The sequence below is a fragment of the Nasonia vitripennis genome (genome assembly GCF_009193385.2).
Source record: "Nasonia vitripennis strain AsymCx chromosome 3 unlocalized genomic scaffold, Nvit_psr_1.1 chr3_random0004, whole genome shotgun sequence".
Lineage (NCBI taxonomy): Eukaryota > Metazoa > Arthropoda > Insecta > Hymenoptera > Pteromalidae > Nasonia > Nasonia vitripennis.
In genome coordinates, this window is record NW_022279623.1 from 2,000,997 (window position 1) to 2,015,798 (window position 14,802).

Sequence of the window (14,802 nt, forward strand, 5' to 3'; positions counted from 1 at the left end):
CCCGTCCCGTTATTGCTCGAAGGAATTTTCAGTAATTCGAAACCTTGATGGAACTTTTGAAAAAAAATTGAGCAATATCTCCGGCCTCGCCAGGCGACACAACAGAGTTTTTCGGAGCAGCTGCAGAAAGTATTTCTTGCTGCTGTTCCCTTTTTTTCCGGGCTTTCTTAGCCAAGGTACACGCGTTAGGAACCGACCGCTGCCCAGTCTTTGTTTTATTGATTTCAGAGTAGGGTCAACATTTTTATAACATCTCGGTCTAATCCGAGTGTTGGGCGTCAACTAATGGACTTCGCTTTTATAGACCTGATACGTACGTATTCGATCGTATGCTCCTTATCGGAAACTAATTGTTGCTGATGCACTTCCAACTTTTTATCTTTAGTTCTATTTTTTGTTCAACCTTTCCTATATTAGGTGAGTCGATTAAAAACGATACTACAATGAAAACCAGAATGAATGAAGAATCCGAGTATTTTCAGTATACGCGTAAAGTTCGCGTCAATACTTAAAAACACAAAGGTTTTGGATTGTTTTGAAACGAATGCGCAAAAGCACTATATGATTCACGCGCGTTATCGGAAACTTCACACAGCGTGTATTGTCAATGTTAACAAAGACGCTAAAACAAATATAGTTTACTCGTGTTGTACTAGCGCGTGTGCATGACTCATATCAGCCTATAAATATCGGGTATAATGAAAGTGAAGTCCACGTTTTTTTAACTAAAAAAAACTGGTTTGTATCATTGAAAGCATTCGTGCAGCGGCGGAGTCGCGCAACCTATATCACAAAAACCTTTCGAAATACTTCGATTTCACAAAACTTTTTTTGAGACACAACATATGATGAATGCAGGGGAAACCGGCGCGTTACTAATGAGACGCAGACGAGTTATTTACAAGAGTTTTTTTCTTTACGCAACGTTGCATAATGGCCGAGGCGTCGTGTAAAAATACAAATCCAGCGCGGCGAAGACGGAGCTATACAGCTGTGTCTCAACTAGGCGCTTACGAAGTGCAGAGAAGGAACATCGAGAGAGAGAGAGAGAGAGAGAGAGAGAGAGAGAGAGAGAGAGAGAGAGAGAGAGAGAGAGAGAGAGCAGAGCGGGCATTGTCTCTCGCGCCTGCAAACGCAGAGCGCATAAATAATAATAAAGCGCATACGAGAGGAAGCCTAAAAACTCCCATCGCGTTAAAAGCAGTAAATCTAATCTCCTCGAAATTCAAGAGGTGGAGAAAAAATCGCTTCATCCCCATCCATAAAACTAAACGAACGAGAGAGAAAGAGAGAGCGGACGTCTGCAGAGGATTAAAGTGCCAACACTCCGTCATCAAGATGAAAACAAACCGCACTCTCGCGGAAGTGAGAAAAAAGCACACCTAATGGCGCGCTGCGCGCTGGATCCGTGTGTTCCATCCAGTATAAACCTCTACACCCACACACGCGCGTACAATATAATATGAAGAGGCGCGTCTAGCGCGCGCAAAAGAAGAAGTGCGAAATAGTCTAGGCGCTGAGTACTTTTCGTCGGACTTGAATGGCCAGTAGATCACCAAGGTTTCTTCTATATATTTTTGCCTCCTGAACACGAATTTCGAGGGTGGAATGCCCAAAAGTGGTCAGGTAATTTGTTATTAACAAATTAATTGTTAATATTAAACAAAATTATGTTATTTACCAAATACTTCAACCCAAAAACAGTTTTTTAGATTCTTTATATGATTTAAAATCGAAAATGTTCTTATAAGATTTTTTGATAAACGCTTTGTTTTCGAGTAATAGAGTACTAAAATCCGGTAAAAATCGCGATTTTTTTCTCAATTTTATCAAACTTGATCAATTTTAACTCAAAAACAAAGCCTTTTTCAGAAAATCGCATAAGAACATTCTCGATTTAGAATTATGTAAAGAATCTAAAAAATATTTCCTGATTCGAAATAATATAATTTTGTTAAATATTAACAATTAATTTGTTAACAACAAATTACCTGACCACTTTTGGGCATTCCACCCTCGAAATTCGTGTTCAGGAGGCAAAAATACATAGAAAAAACCTTGGTGATCTACTGGCGATTCAAGTCCGACGAAAAGTGATCAGCGCCTAGACTAAAAGGGGTGTAGCGGGGCAAGCGGGTAGGTCTATATATAGCGCGAGGGTGGCGTTCGCTTTCGCACTCTCGAGGATCGTACACTCGCACGCGGCGCTGCTCGAGCAGAGGGCGAAGGGAAAGTGGCAGGTTGTATTGGGAAAGGATCGATCGGCTCTCGCGCGGTGTATATACGTATAAACGCACGCATCGCGTGCGGCGTGGGGAGAGAGAATGGGAGCTGGGAAAGCAGCAGCAGCCGCGGAGATGCAACTCGCGGAGGCGGCGCCGGTGGCGGCTGTACACCGCGACGTCGTTCCTACGTGCGTTGACCCACAGACAGAGAGAAATTTTTAGAGTGCGCGCGCGAGAGAGCTCGACCTCGATATCCGCAGCTAAAATATGTGCTTTATTGACCCCGATACCGAGTCCCATGTCCTGGCCAAGTCGACTCTCTCTCTCTCTCTCTCTCTCTCTCTCTCGCTCTCGCTCGCTCGGCTTATGATGCTCTTAATGCCAAGTGGATCGTCGCCTCGATCGAGCCGCCCATTATACGCGCGGGACGGAAAAGCCGAGCTGTTTTTCTTTTTTATTCAGACTGAAAACGCGCTTCCTCGACGTTTATAACGTGCACGTATAATGTAGGTAAATAGTCACGCGAGGCTTGTCAAAGGTTGACAACACCGCGGCTAACCGACCTGCTCTCGCTCGGCAGCGAATCAATAGCAATGAAAAAACAACGAGAGAAAAATTGGAGCAAACTGATAAAACGCACAAAGCTGCCGCTGCTGCCAGCGGGCGAATCTAACCTCAATAAAGCGCTCTCCCGTTTCAAGGAAGAAAAGCGCATCGAGCCTCCGCCCGCGCGCAAGCTCTCGTCAATCAATGACGAATCCTCGGCTGCAGCGGGATCATGAGCGAATGAATTACTTATTCAGAGACGGAGGCAAACATTGCGACACGGAGAGACGCCCGCTGCAGGGGCACACAAAACAACCTGAAAAGGCGCTGGCTCCACGTATCGCCGTCTCTCTCGCTCTCTCGCGCGCGGCCGCGCAGTGTGTCAGACCGTGTCACACCCCCGCAGCCTCCAGGAAGCTTACTCCCTGGGACGCGTCGAGCATCTCCTCGAGCAATGTGCCCGAGTAGAGCCGAGCGAGTGAGAGATTAGAGAGAGAGAGAGAGAGAGAGAGAGAGAGAGAGAGAGAGAGAGAGAGAGAGAGAGAGAGACACGGATGGAACGGAGTATACACAATAGGTGTCGACACCCACCTTGCCAAGGGACCACTCCTCTTCGCGCGCTGCCCGAGGATCTTCTCGACGACGGCGACGTTGCCGTTCCTGGCTGCTTCGAGCAGCTCCTGGTCCTTTCCCATGGCCCATTTATCGGCGGCGACGAAGGATGCGAGGCGCCGGGCACCCGCAATGAGCCACTCTCTCGCTCGCTCTCTCACACGCACGCACCCACGCACGCACACCGGACACGAGCGCGGCTCGCTCGTTCCTCGGGACAACGGCTTATTTTAACACCCCGTGCAGCGTGTTTTACTACGCGATTTACTCGAGAGTTTCATTGATCGCAGCGTGGCCATCTTGGCCTAGGGGCGACTGAGGCGACGCCGAGCGCTCGCTCCGAGCACTAGCTGCGCTACACACCTACGAATCACTACTTACTGCCTCTCTCTCCGCTGGCAAGCGCGGCCCGGACACGAGCCTGCGGCCGAGATATACGTCGTCTGCTATCTCGCTCCCGCTCCCTCTACTCCCGCAGTCTGCTAGACTCACTGCTACGTGTTGTCGTGCGCGAGAGAGAGAGAGAGAGAGAGAGAGAGAGAGAAAGAGAGCGGAGGCTGCTGCAGAGTGCTGCACGCTGAAGGCCGTTCCACTGCCGTCGAGTCGAGCGACTTTTCGACCGCGCGTTCCGGCATGTGTATATAAGCGAGGGAATTCCCTGCTCCGCTGCGGCGAATGAGTAATGTGGTTCCGCCAAAACCAGATGGACCGCCTTTGTTATTGTTTTGAATTCCAGGTTCCAGCCGGGTGTTAAATATATTATTAAGGATGATGGAAAATTTAGAAATTGATTTTTACCGGAATATCAAAATTTAATTGGATCACTCTCGAGCGATGACAAAGTGGATCAACACGCTTGTAAACAAAACATTCGTTTCAGTGGCTCGTCCGGTTGACGTGGACTGGATATTTCTCCTCGTCATCGTTTTTTATTGTTGCTCGATGCGCTCCTCGAGAGAGCCGGAAACAACCAATATAAGAAGGGCATTCAGCATTTAGGACTAACGGAATCGCCGAGGAAAATCGTTTATTTCTTTCGTCTATTCTATTCTATGGCGATGATTCCATAAAAATGATATAAACATTTATTAATAATAGAATATGACTATTATGGCCACTACAAAATTAAATACATTGCAATACATATAATTAAATATACCTACAGATCGAAAATAATCATTTTGCATATATAAGGCGCATTCTGATGATTCAAATAAATGTTGTTGTCACGTGCAGAGACTGTACACAGATAGACACAAGCCCAATGACAGTAGAAAGCTGTTGCTCTCTCTTCCGCACGCGCGTTATCGGGTAACGCGCCTGTCCGATGCTGTCTGCAGAGTGCAGCAGCAAGCATACATACTTGCTGCCAGTTCCTCGCTGCTGATGCATTTGTCATGAGTTAACGAACTCTCATCGCTAAGAAAGTCTGTGAAAATGATTCGGTATCGTAGTGGAAATTTTTTCGCTTTATTTTTTACGTTCCTGGCGCTGAGCACCGCCTCGGAACTCTCGACAACGATTCTGCAAGTGCCAGGTAAGCCATCTAACCTCAAAATCGATTAACCTCTCGTTTTGTTTATGTTTCGCAACATTCTTTCCCGGACAAGTTTAACGCAACTGATACTTAGTGTACTCTTCTTTTTGTGCGTATGCAGATAAAATGACTAACTGATTAATTTAAAAAAAAATGCAAGTTAGCACAAAGAAAAGAATCATTAACCTAAAACTTGCTTAAACTTTGCTTTTGCTTGAGATTTATTTTTTAAATAATTTCTTTTTACCTTTCTTTATTATTTAAAACAGTTTTATTGATAATCAACGTATATGACCAAATATTGTTGAATTTTTTTCAGATGGCGGAACTGCAAATATCTCCTTAAGCACGTACAACAAAACTCAGAACGTGGATCAAGCATTTACCCAATTAATCAATATAAATGATAGTGCAAACTTTGCTATCACTGTCAATGATATTCCCACTGAAGTGAGTTTTGTTATAATTCAACTACATGCTTATATGCACAATGCGTCCATGTCGTACAACAAGACATCAATCAAGAGAACACCTGGAAACTTTGTCATTGGTACAAATATTGGACTTTATGTTGACACTACTGGTGTCGCTGATACTGTAGTTTATGCATCAAATGAAAATAACTTTGAGATTGCTGGCCTAGTAGCTGTTGTTGCATATAGATATGATGGTAAGTTTTTATTTTAATCGCAATTGCATAACTGAAATATACATTCGTATATTATTCCATTATTCTTAGTCTAGTTCATGGTAAAATGAATACGCAAGTAGAGTAGATGATAGATAGAAGAAAAATATACCTATTCGTAAACATGTAGATGTGTGAAGGCTATTGTTATTGCTATTCTAGTTTTACTTTTTCTTAATTTCTCTATGGATCAATAAGAATTAAGATTTCAATACCTGTTACTATGTATAATATACCAATTATTCTTTACAATTGCAAAAATCTTAGGTTTTCATATTTAATAAATTTATTTAAAGATCTATTATATTTTTTGACAAAATAAAATTAAGTCATAAGTGTTTTAAAATTATCAATTTCAAGAATCTTATCATTCTGATTGCATAAGTTCCTGGCACAAAAATTAGAAGAGTATGAAAAATCGTAATAATTTTAAATATAGATTACTTTTTACACTACTTTTTTACTTTTGTTGCTTTATGATAATCGTATTAAAACATCAACTGTATCTTAGTAAGTTTCAATAATATTGAACTCTGTTTGAGATATTTAATCAATATGAAGACCTTCAATCTAATCTGGACAGTTCTTATCCATACAAAGTAAATATGAAGCATGATTATTGATTTAGGAAATGCGTGTGTTAAAGAATATATACAAATTTTTATAAAATCGATTTTGTATACCTATAGTATGTAATTTTAAGAAAGATTAAAATTAAATAACACAACACCGCGTAACTTTTTTGAAATTTACGTTTATTGCAAAAATATGATATTCAGGATCTATAAAAATATTCTTTTTTATTTAAAATATAAAAACAGCAAACTATCTACGTATACAGTATGATTTCAACCAATTTACCGCGCAACGTAGTTATAGATATGCTTCTAAAAGAGGACATTCGTCCCATTTTACGCCTCTAAGTTCGATTTAAGTTGTTTACATTAAAGCATTGCAAACATGATTAATTCTGTGTTGATTCGATCAAATACAAAATCAGAGAATCGAAACTATTAATTTTAGTCATAAATTTTTCATTTAGTATAAATTATAACTCATTATGAAATATTCTGCATGAAATAATAATAAATTCAAATTATAGTAAATTGCATTGATGTATGTAATCCTTTTGAATGACTAGAATTTATACAAGCATATCAAAATAACTGTAAAAGCAAGTTAAAATTTAACCGAGCCGTCGTTCAACATGATTTTCAGCTCCCTCTCCAGGTGGATGCAACATGGAGTTTGATATCAAGAGATCACCCTTCCAGAAGTTGTTTTACAATCATGCAACTGTGACGGTCGACGCTCAACCCGCTGCCGTGCCGAACATTGGAAATTTCGAATTGCCTTGCGAAAAATATCCTTTACAGCACGATGCCTATCGCATGTACTTGCCCGAAGAGGATTTCAGTAATGAGACTTATTTCTCGGCGATTGCCAATATGCTCACTGTGAGGGATATCGAAAGGAATGCGGATTTTGTAAGTGTAACGCGAGTTTCTACTTTTACAATTACAATTTCATTTTCGTTTCTTTGTTGCATTTATCCGCTTTTTTAAAATTATTATTCAAATTTATCAAATTTTATCTATTATATTATTATTCAAATCTACGATACTTAATTAAAAAAAAAAATATATATATATACAAAATTTTTAACAGTCGATTCTTTTTTATTATAGATACCGGCATCGATCTATGGATCTCCGATGAGACGCGTATTCAGCGTATACCCCGGAACTGGATCCATTCACGGTATGGTGGCGCGTTTTGGTAGTCAATCCGCTGCCTACGTACCGATTGTTACTTATGGCTGTGATTCATCATCGTGGTCCAATTCTTGTTCTATGCTAAGTAAGTTATTTAATCTTGTTTTTTACTACATATGTATAGCTGACTTGAAGCTTGCACCAATTACATAATAAAATGTGTAACTTTCTACAGCCACGACATTTTCGAAAGTCCTCTGTGCCTTGACGTTTTTTATTGGACTTTTCGTAACCATGCGCGGACAATATTATTTTAAAACTTCAATGTTCTTAATGGGCTTGCTGTTTGGAGGCTTCATAGGTTACATATTAGGAAATTTTATTGGAACGTTTGATATCACAGGTATCGTATAATATGTGTCTTTTAAGATCAATTATTATCAAACTTTTTCAATATCGCAAATGACTTTTGCATTTTAGGTGTTCTTGTATCAGCATTAGTTATTGGCACCATGTCAAGCTTATTATGGTTCGTTTTGTGGTCGTGTCTGAGTAGTCCGATTCCATCTCTAATGCTCTCTGGATTGACACTTGGCACGTTCTTCTTCTGTCTATTCTACTTCACCATACCAGGTATGAGAAAAAAGAAAACAAAGTATAAGCTCAACTATAATACATCAAGAAAGTAGAATCCTCTATTCCTTCACAAAAATACTCGAAAGCCGCTGCTGGCTACCCTTGTCTTTTTATATAGCCAAAGTGGGATAAAGAAAGCCAGAGAGGCTGTTGCAAATTATAGGAAAATAATGAAAGCCAGCTTAAAATGCGGCTGAACCCGTAGGGGGAGAGAGATGGAGAGCACAGCAGCCTTCGCGCAACCCCGAAGTTAGTATCCGAGTTTGGCGAAGGGATGAAGCTCTCTCGCACACAGCCAGTAGTCGGTGGTATGGTCCCCCCGTTGCTTCTATCAATGTTGTTCGCTCATGTGGAAACTTCGCTCGCCGAATCCCCCGCGTGCCTCTCTTGCCTTTCTCACCATAACGTCGCTCAGTTTGGATCTGCGCTCTCTCTGTCTCCCTCGTTTCGCGGCCACCCTCGCGCCGAGTAAAACTCCACTTTCATCCCCCTCCGTATGTGTATGTATGTGCGAGGAGGTTACTATTAGAGAAAGAAGGTTTAGAGTCCCAAGGAACGCACACTCGTGCTCTCTCTCTCTCTCTCTCGCTCTCTCTCTCTCTCTCTCTCTCTCTCTCTCTCTCTCTCTCTCTCTCTCTAACCAGCTTGCAGAAGATTCGCATTTACCTAATTGTGGCCCTGTATTTATTTAGTGCGGAATCTATTTAGATTACACGCTCTAACTGTGCAGGGAGATTGCATGTTACGTAAAAATATGATCGAACTGTTAGCCAAAGTGCTGATCGGGCACCCTTATTTTTCTCTCTTTTCGGCAATATATTTCATCGTGAATTGCGACGAAACAGATTTAACCTTACTACATATTTTCTGTTTCAGTTGGGCTGTTGTATCTCGAAGTCAATGCATACTTCTGTTTGATTTTTGCATCGTTCCTCATAGTTTCCATACTCATATTCAGCCTGATTCCTCTCGCCGGAAACATTATTTGTTTTACGACGCTTGGTGCTTATGCCACAATACTTTCTATCGACTATTATTGTGGAGCGAGTTTTAAGTACATACTTCTTAACGCGATTCGACGCGCCACTGTCTCCAACTTCAACGTTGCCATCATTCAGCCTCCTTACCAAGATAAAGGTAAATGAATTGTGCGCCTAGACAATCTCGCGCGTATAATAAAATATAAGCTAATGATGAATATTGTTAAAATTATACTCACAATTTTCACAGACGTACTGCTTACGGTGTTTTGGTCCTTCCTTGTAATATTGGGTCTCTATAAGCAATGTGCAACCAACTGGAATCGTGCGCCATTCCCCCCATCATCACCAATCCTAGTAAGAGATACGGAAAACGCACCATTGCTAGGTGGACAAAGATATCGAAGCAGATACAGATCCTTCAATAATCCACGATTTCGTTATGAAAATTCCTCAGAACTTCGTTTCTAGACTGATGGTGATAAAAACCAAAGTATAGGCTCAATTTTAGGTACTATCTAAGGTTATCTTATTTTTACCTCTTATACAGGTGATATTTTCGATAGCAATCTACTTGAATTCAAATCTTGATTTGTCGATTCACGCCTGTCGTCAAATTGAGAAACGGATCGAACCTAGTAAATAAGACTCAAAAGTGCCTATATGAAGGTATACTAATGGATAAAAGTATTTTTGTAAATTTGCTTTGTTAGTTTTTTTTTAGAGAGTCTGAGTACGTATTAATATTTTTTATAATACGTATATAGAGTTATTATGTTAGAGGTGTTTACGTTTACTCGAAGTTACGATATGTGACTGCCGCACCTCTAATAATGCAACATGACTGTACTTTTTATATGACAAATTATAAACGAAAGCATCAAACAGAGGTGATATAACGGTATAAAAAATATAGTCTGAGAATGTTGAAAATAATTGTTCTTTTTTTGAGGTAGTTTTGAGTAGTAAAAAGCACTTATGTTATCTGTGAGAAAATTTTAATAACGTTTATTTCAATCCCAATTATCGCCTCTTCTTTTGACTTAGCGTAGGGTATTACAATGATTTTGCGAGTTGCCGACCATATGCACGCACATTCAAACACACCCGCGCACATACTTGTGAATTATATCTTTATTTTTTTCTCCGTGGAATGTGATCGCCGTTATTTAAAATGAAATAACATTTATTGAATCCAGACAATTGTGACACCTAACAATTGGTTTTGTTTGTTTTTTTTTTTGCTTTGCCTCTAATGTCTACTACTTACAATCTTAAGAGGTAATCACAGCAACAATATTATTCTCATTATTCACAACACTTACATTTGATTACTGCCGCGATATAATTGTATGTGTGTATATATATATATATATATATATATATATATATATATATATATATATATATATATATATATATATATATATATATATATATATATAATATTCTCGTTAATCAGTTTGCTTATACTTGTACACGATGGGTTGTTTTTTCTTCGTTAATTAATTTCTATTACAGACAATGACGGGAATATTAGAGCGTCGTGTCGTCGAAACTTCCAGTACAGCATGGCACATATACATATGGGGAATTATACGGGAAAGATGCCATTTTCTGGTTTGAGAAACCGAAAAAAACAAATGTTGGGGCACACTCCCGCAACTTTTTTTCTCGTTGTACATGTTTAAAACCATGCAAAACCACGTTCCATCATCGAAAAAGTGCCTTGTGACACTGTTTTTTAGGCCCTTCAAATTCGTCGAAAAATAGCCATTGTTGGATAAGGGCACAAGCAGAAAATGTATTACGGTAGAGTGAGAGAACGGGAAAAGAGCTTCAATTTTTAAAAAAATGCGTTAAAAATGCTTAATTTGGTCAAAAGTTACGCATAATTGAAAATGTGGAAAAATCATGAAAAAAGATACAAATTTCTTAACTTTGAAAAATCCTGTAATTTCCATGATTTTTCCACATTTTCAATTATGCGTAACTTTTGACCAAATCAAGCATTTTTAACGCATTTTTTTAAAAATTGAAGCTCTTTTCCCGTTCTCTCACTCTACCACAATACATTTTCTGTTTGTGCTCTTTGCACAAGGCACTTTTTCTGTGTTGGAACGTGGTTTTGCATTGTTCTAAACATGTACAATAAGAAATAAAAAGTTGTAGGCTCGTGCCCCGAGTTTTGTTTTTTTGCGGTTTCTGCAACCAAAAAAGTGCATTTTTTCCGTAGAATTCCCCATATATACGTTATCGCGCAATCAAACAAGTGCTCTTATATATCATGCGCCGAGCAAACATACTAATGTAACAAATATAATGACTGACAATGCATAGATATATAGTATATATATGTACAAAATGTTTTTGTATAAAAAGCAAATTGCAGAAATAAAACAAAGTCAATAATTATATATTTTGTACACAGTGTCGTATACTTGATTCGATCGATAACATAACGAAGGTTTATTAGGTTGTAAACAACGAAGACATATTATATAAAAGAAGAAAACAATCGTTTTTCAAGGTATTCGCTACAAAGTTTTTTATGTACAACAAAATCATTGCGATGCGGCTCGTATAATTGACTACAATATATATCGATAAAAGTTTTCGTTACAACGAAAGGATCCTTCGAAGTCCGCTCGGCAGAGACGGAAATCGAAGTACAGCAGCCGCGAGAATCATAAGAGAAGGCGAGGAAGAATAAGTAATGACGCCTCGCATACAATAATTTACATAATGAGGAGCGTAGTTGCGCGTGCGAGCGCCGAAAGCCCTTTCTAATTATCACGCTTAACGAGACGCGCGCGAACGGCATCAACCCCTCCGGCGCTTATAGCTCGAGCTTAAAACTACCTAAGTATATACGTCTTGAAATCCGCCGCCGTCGCAGCAGCGCCGACGGCGGCTCTTCCTTTTGCAACTGCGCTCCGCGAATTCAGTATAGTATAGATACTCGTGCGCGGCGTGCTTTCGTTTCGAAATTCGCCCTGAGAAGCTTCGCGTGTGCTTGTTACAGAGCTATATGGAATTTAGCTATATGTGATTCTCGCTCGCGGTCAGACTTCTCATAATTGCGATTGTTTCTTTTTTCTTGTCTTTATTTTTCTTACATACGTTTGCATTATATGTTGCACGACTGCGTTAAAATCGTCGTTAACTATTTATCTGGTATTTGTTTATTATAATTATGATGTCGTTTCTGGCCGTGATAGATCTCGTAGACTCGAACAGAACACAAAGAATACATTCGTTTACGCGATCGGCTGCGCAGATGCGGGGAAGCGGTGTAAGGGTTGGGCAGAGAGGAGCTTTGCGTTCACACGGGCATTTTTTTGCTTATTTCTCATCTCGGTTTTTTATACGAATTATGAATAACGCAACGATATTATATCGTTGGTCAATATGCTTATTGGCTGCGATTAAACGACAAAATACCTGTTTATGTTTATGCATTTATTATTAGTAAATTCATCGTCAGCTACACTTATTACAATGACTGGTTTTCCTTGTTACGGTTTAATCTTGTGTTGATTATAGTCTGTGTGAATATAACAGCTGCATATGGTTAAGTTATGATAATGTCCGAGTCTTCGCAAAAACACGAAAATATCATTAGCTCGCCTTTTTTACAATCGGTATGCTTGTTAATGAAATAACTCTCAGTATATTGTACGTTGCTAATTATAGATTTCGTTCCGGCGATAATGAAAGTTATTGCGGAGAGTGATTTTATCGTGCTTTTATTGTTTGAGCGCGGCGCGTGTTTCATCATTCACGTCTGTTTGTGTGTGTGTGTGTATGTATATGGCTAACATTCTGCACACTCTAACTTAATTAAGTTCGCATATTTAAACCTGGGGACGAAGAGAACTTGACGATTCATTTTTTCGTGACACATACCTCGTGTGTTATATTGTTTGAAAGAACTGGCTGACTATGTTTTTACATATTACACGGACAGAAATATAACGTAGCATCCCCGTAATTAAGATTTGTTAATACATGATAAACAATTACTTCGGCATAATGTCGTATGTCATTTCAATGTGTGTACGCAAATAACAAATTAAAACATTATTCGTTTAATGAAAATTAATCTGTATTATGACTTATTGACGAATCCACACGTTATAATACTTCAATACAGTTGCACATTAAGGTTATTATCAAACAATTGCAACATACGCTTGGAGTGACGTAATAATCTCCATCTGTTTGAAATATTTACCGAATCGAAGTGATGGCGCGATTTTCGAATTTCCAGAAGCTCGCCAATTTCGAAAAAAAAATTTTAAGCTAAGCGAAACAAAGCTATCATACCGTGATTTACATGAGGATTGCAAGCTCAACGACTCTTCCTTGCGGATCAACAATATCTTATACGTACTTATACATTATAGGAGTAGTGAACATCGACATTGCTACAGCGTGCCAGGCAATGATCCGCGTGTGTGCAATTAATATAGGTATCTAATACGAACGCCTAACTTTTATCCGAGAAATGACTGGCGCAAATCTACCTATGCGTAGTGGCCTTAATTTTTTATATTTTATACATATACTTTCGCCTCTCATATTTTGTAACTCTCGTAATTTCGCTTGTCGTTATAATTTCGTATGTATATATAAATACTTTGACTATGTACAGTATGTAATGTTAATACGCGATTCTCTCACTTTCTAATATACACGCTATGAGCTATGTATAACTAAGTTTGAGTATAACAAGTACTATTTTACAACGTATTTTACTTTTTGTACACAGAGCAATGAGCGAGAACTGCCGAACTGCGAAAAGATGTGTTCGATAATCGCATTCTTATTATTATAATCTTACACGAGAAACATATATTTTTCGTCAATGAATAACTTGTTTCGCGCGTACGACAATTCGTACATCACATACAATAAGTGTATATAGCTCGCGCGATTCGTTAATCCCGAAAGAGAACACCGAATTGGCTTCGCAGCGCGCGCTTCGTTGCGTAAACAAATCCATTTTGGACTATTTTTTCTTCTATGCGTTGAAATATTTTAGAAAACAACATGGAGAGAAAAGGACATAGTAGGACACGCGTTATCACACTATGCAATACGTTCGCAGTCGAGCTCGACGCCATGTCTTCGGTGCTGAGCACGATGGCCGACCGAAGAAAGCCCGTGGCACCCTAGTACGTACACACACACACGCGCGCGCGCGCACACACACACACTCACACAGATATATATATATATATATATATATATATATATATATATATATATATATATATATATATAGCACACACCCTCGTCTCCACGCGCAGACCGCGAACATTCGGGGTTGCTTCTTCCTGCTCTCTCTCTCCTCTCAATTACCATAACGCGTCTTCCATTTTACACGCGTAGTTGTGTGTGTGCGTAAATCCTATGTATATATATGTGTGTGGGGGGGAGTATATCTACTGGCCTCATCGATCTTCTCTCTCTCTCTCTCTCTCTCTCGACGACTATACGACGACGTCGACGACGGGAGGGAGATATTCTTACGATGCGAGTTGTCGACGCTACGCATTTCTTCATTTATCTCGTCGCGAGTTCTTTCTCCTCCTTTGTCGCCGGATACAGCCGCCGCGCCGGATAAGGACGTTCAAAACTTTCCTTCGCGCGCGCATACCCTCTTGCGCTTCATTGCGTATACGCGTGTCGAGAGAGAGGTAGCGATCTATCTCTCGTTTGGCGAATTTTGTTTGAATTTTTACGCCAGAGCTTTTTTCGACTTTTCTTCTTGTTGTAAACGAAAAGAAAGTGTTGGGTATAATGTGTGGTGCTCGAGTGTGTTGTTCGGATAACAAATAAACAAAAGAATAAATGA

The 14,802-nt window shown here is 39.6% G+C and overlaps 2 protein-coding genes across 5 annotated transcripts in view; one reads left to right on the forward strand and one right to left on the reverse strand.

Annotated features, from left to right (window-relative positions):
- Nucleotides 1–3,768, reverse strand: part of LOC100119039 — a 57,197-nt gene extending 53,429 nt beyond the window's left edge. For 3 of the 4 annotated variants that reach the window (XM_031925802.2, XM_031925803.2, XM_031925800.2), the window contains exon 1: nt 3,363–3,768. In XM_031925802.2, the coding sequence (XP_031781662.1) occupies nt 3,363–3,466 (104 nt within the window). In that variant the 5' untranslated portion in view covers nt 3,467–3,768. The remainder of the gene's footprint in view (nt 1–3,362) is intronic. The other variant, XM_031925804.2, reaches the window with a different exon arrangement.
- A 933-nt stretch (nt 3,769–4,701) lies between these two features.
- LOC100119005 (transmembrane 7 superfamily member 3) lies at nt 4,702–9,936 on the forward strand. The gene is made up of 8 exons (XM_001602808.6): nt 4,702–4,920; nt 5,240–5,590; nt 6,827–7,095; nt 7,297–7,468; nt 7,559–7,726; nt 7,804–7,956; nt 8,836–9,096; nt 9,190–9,936. Exons 1-8 carry the CDS (start codon nt 4,821–4,823, stop codon nt 9,408–9,410), a joined length of 1,695 nt encoding a protein of 564 aa, XP_001602858.1. The 5' UTR covers nt 4,702–4,820; the 3' UTR covers nt 9,411–9,936.
- The last annotated feature ends 4,866 nt before the right edge of the window (nt 9,937–14,802 follow it).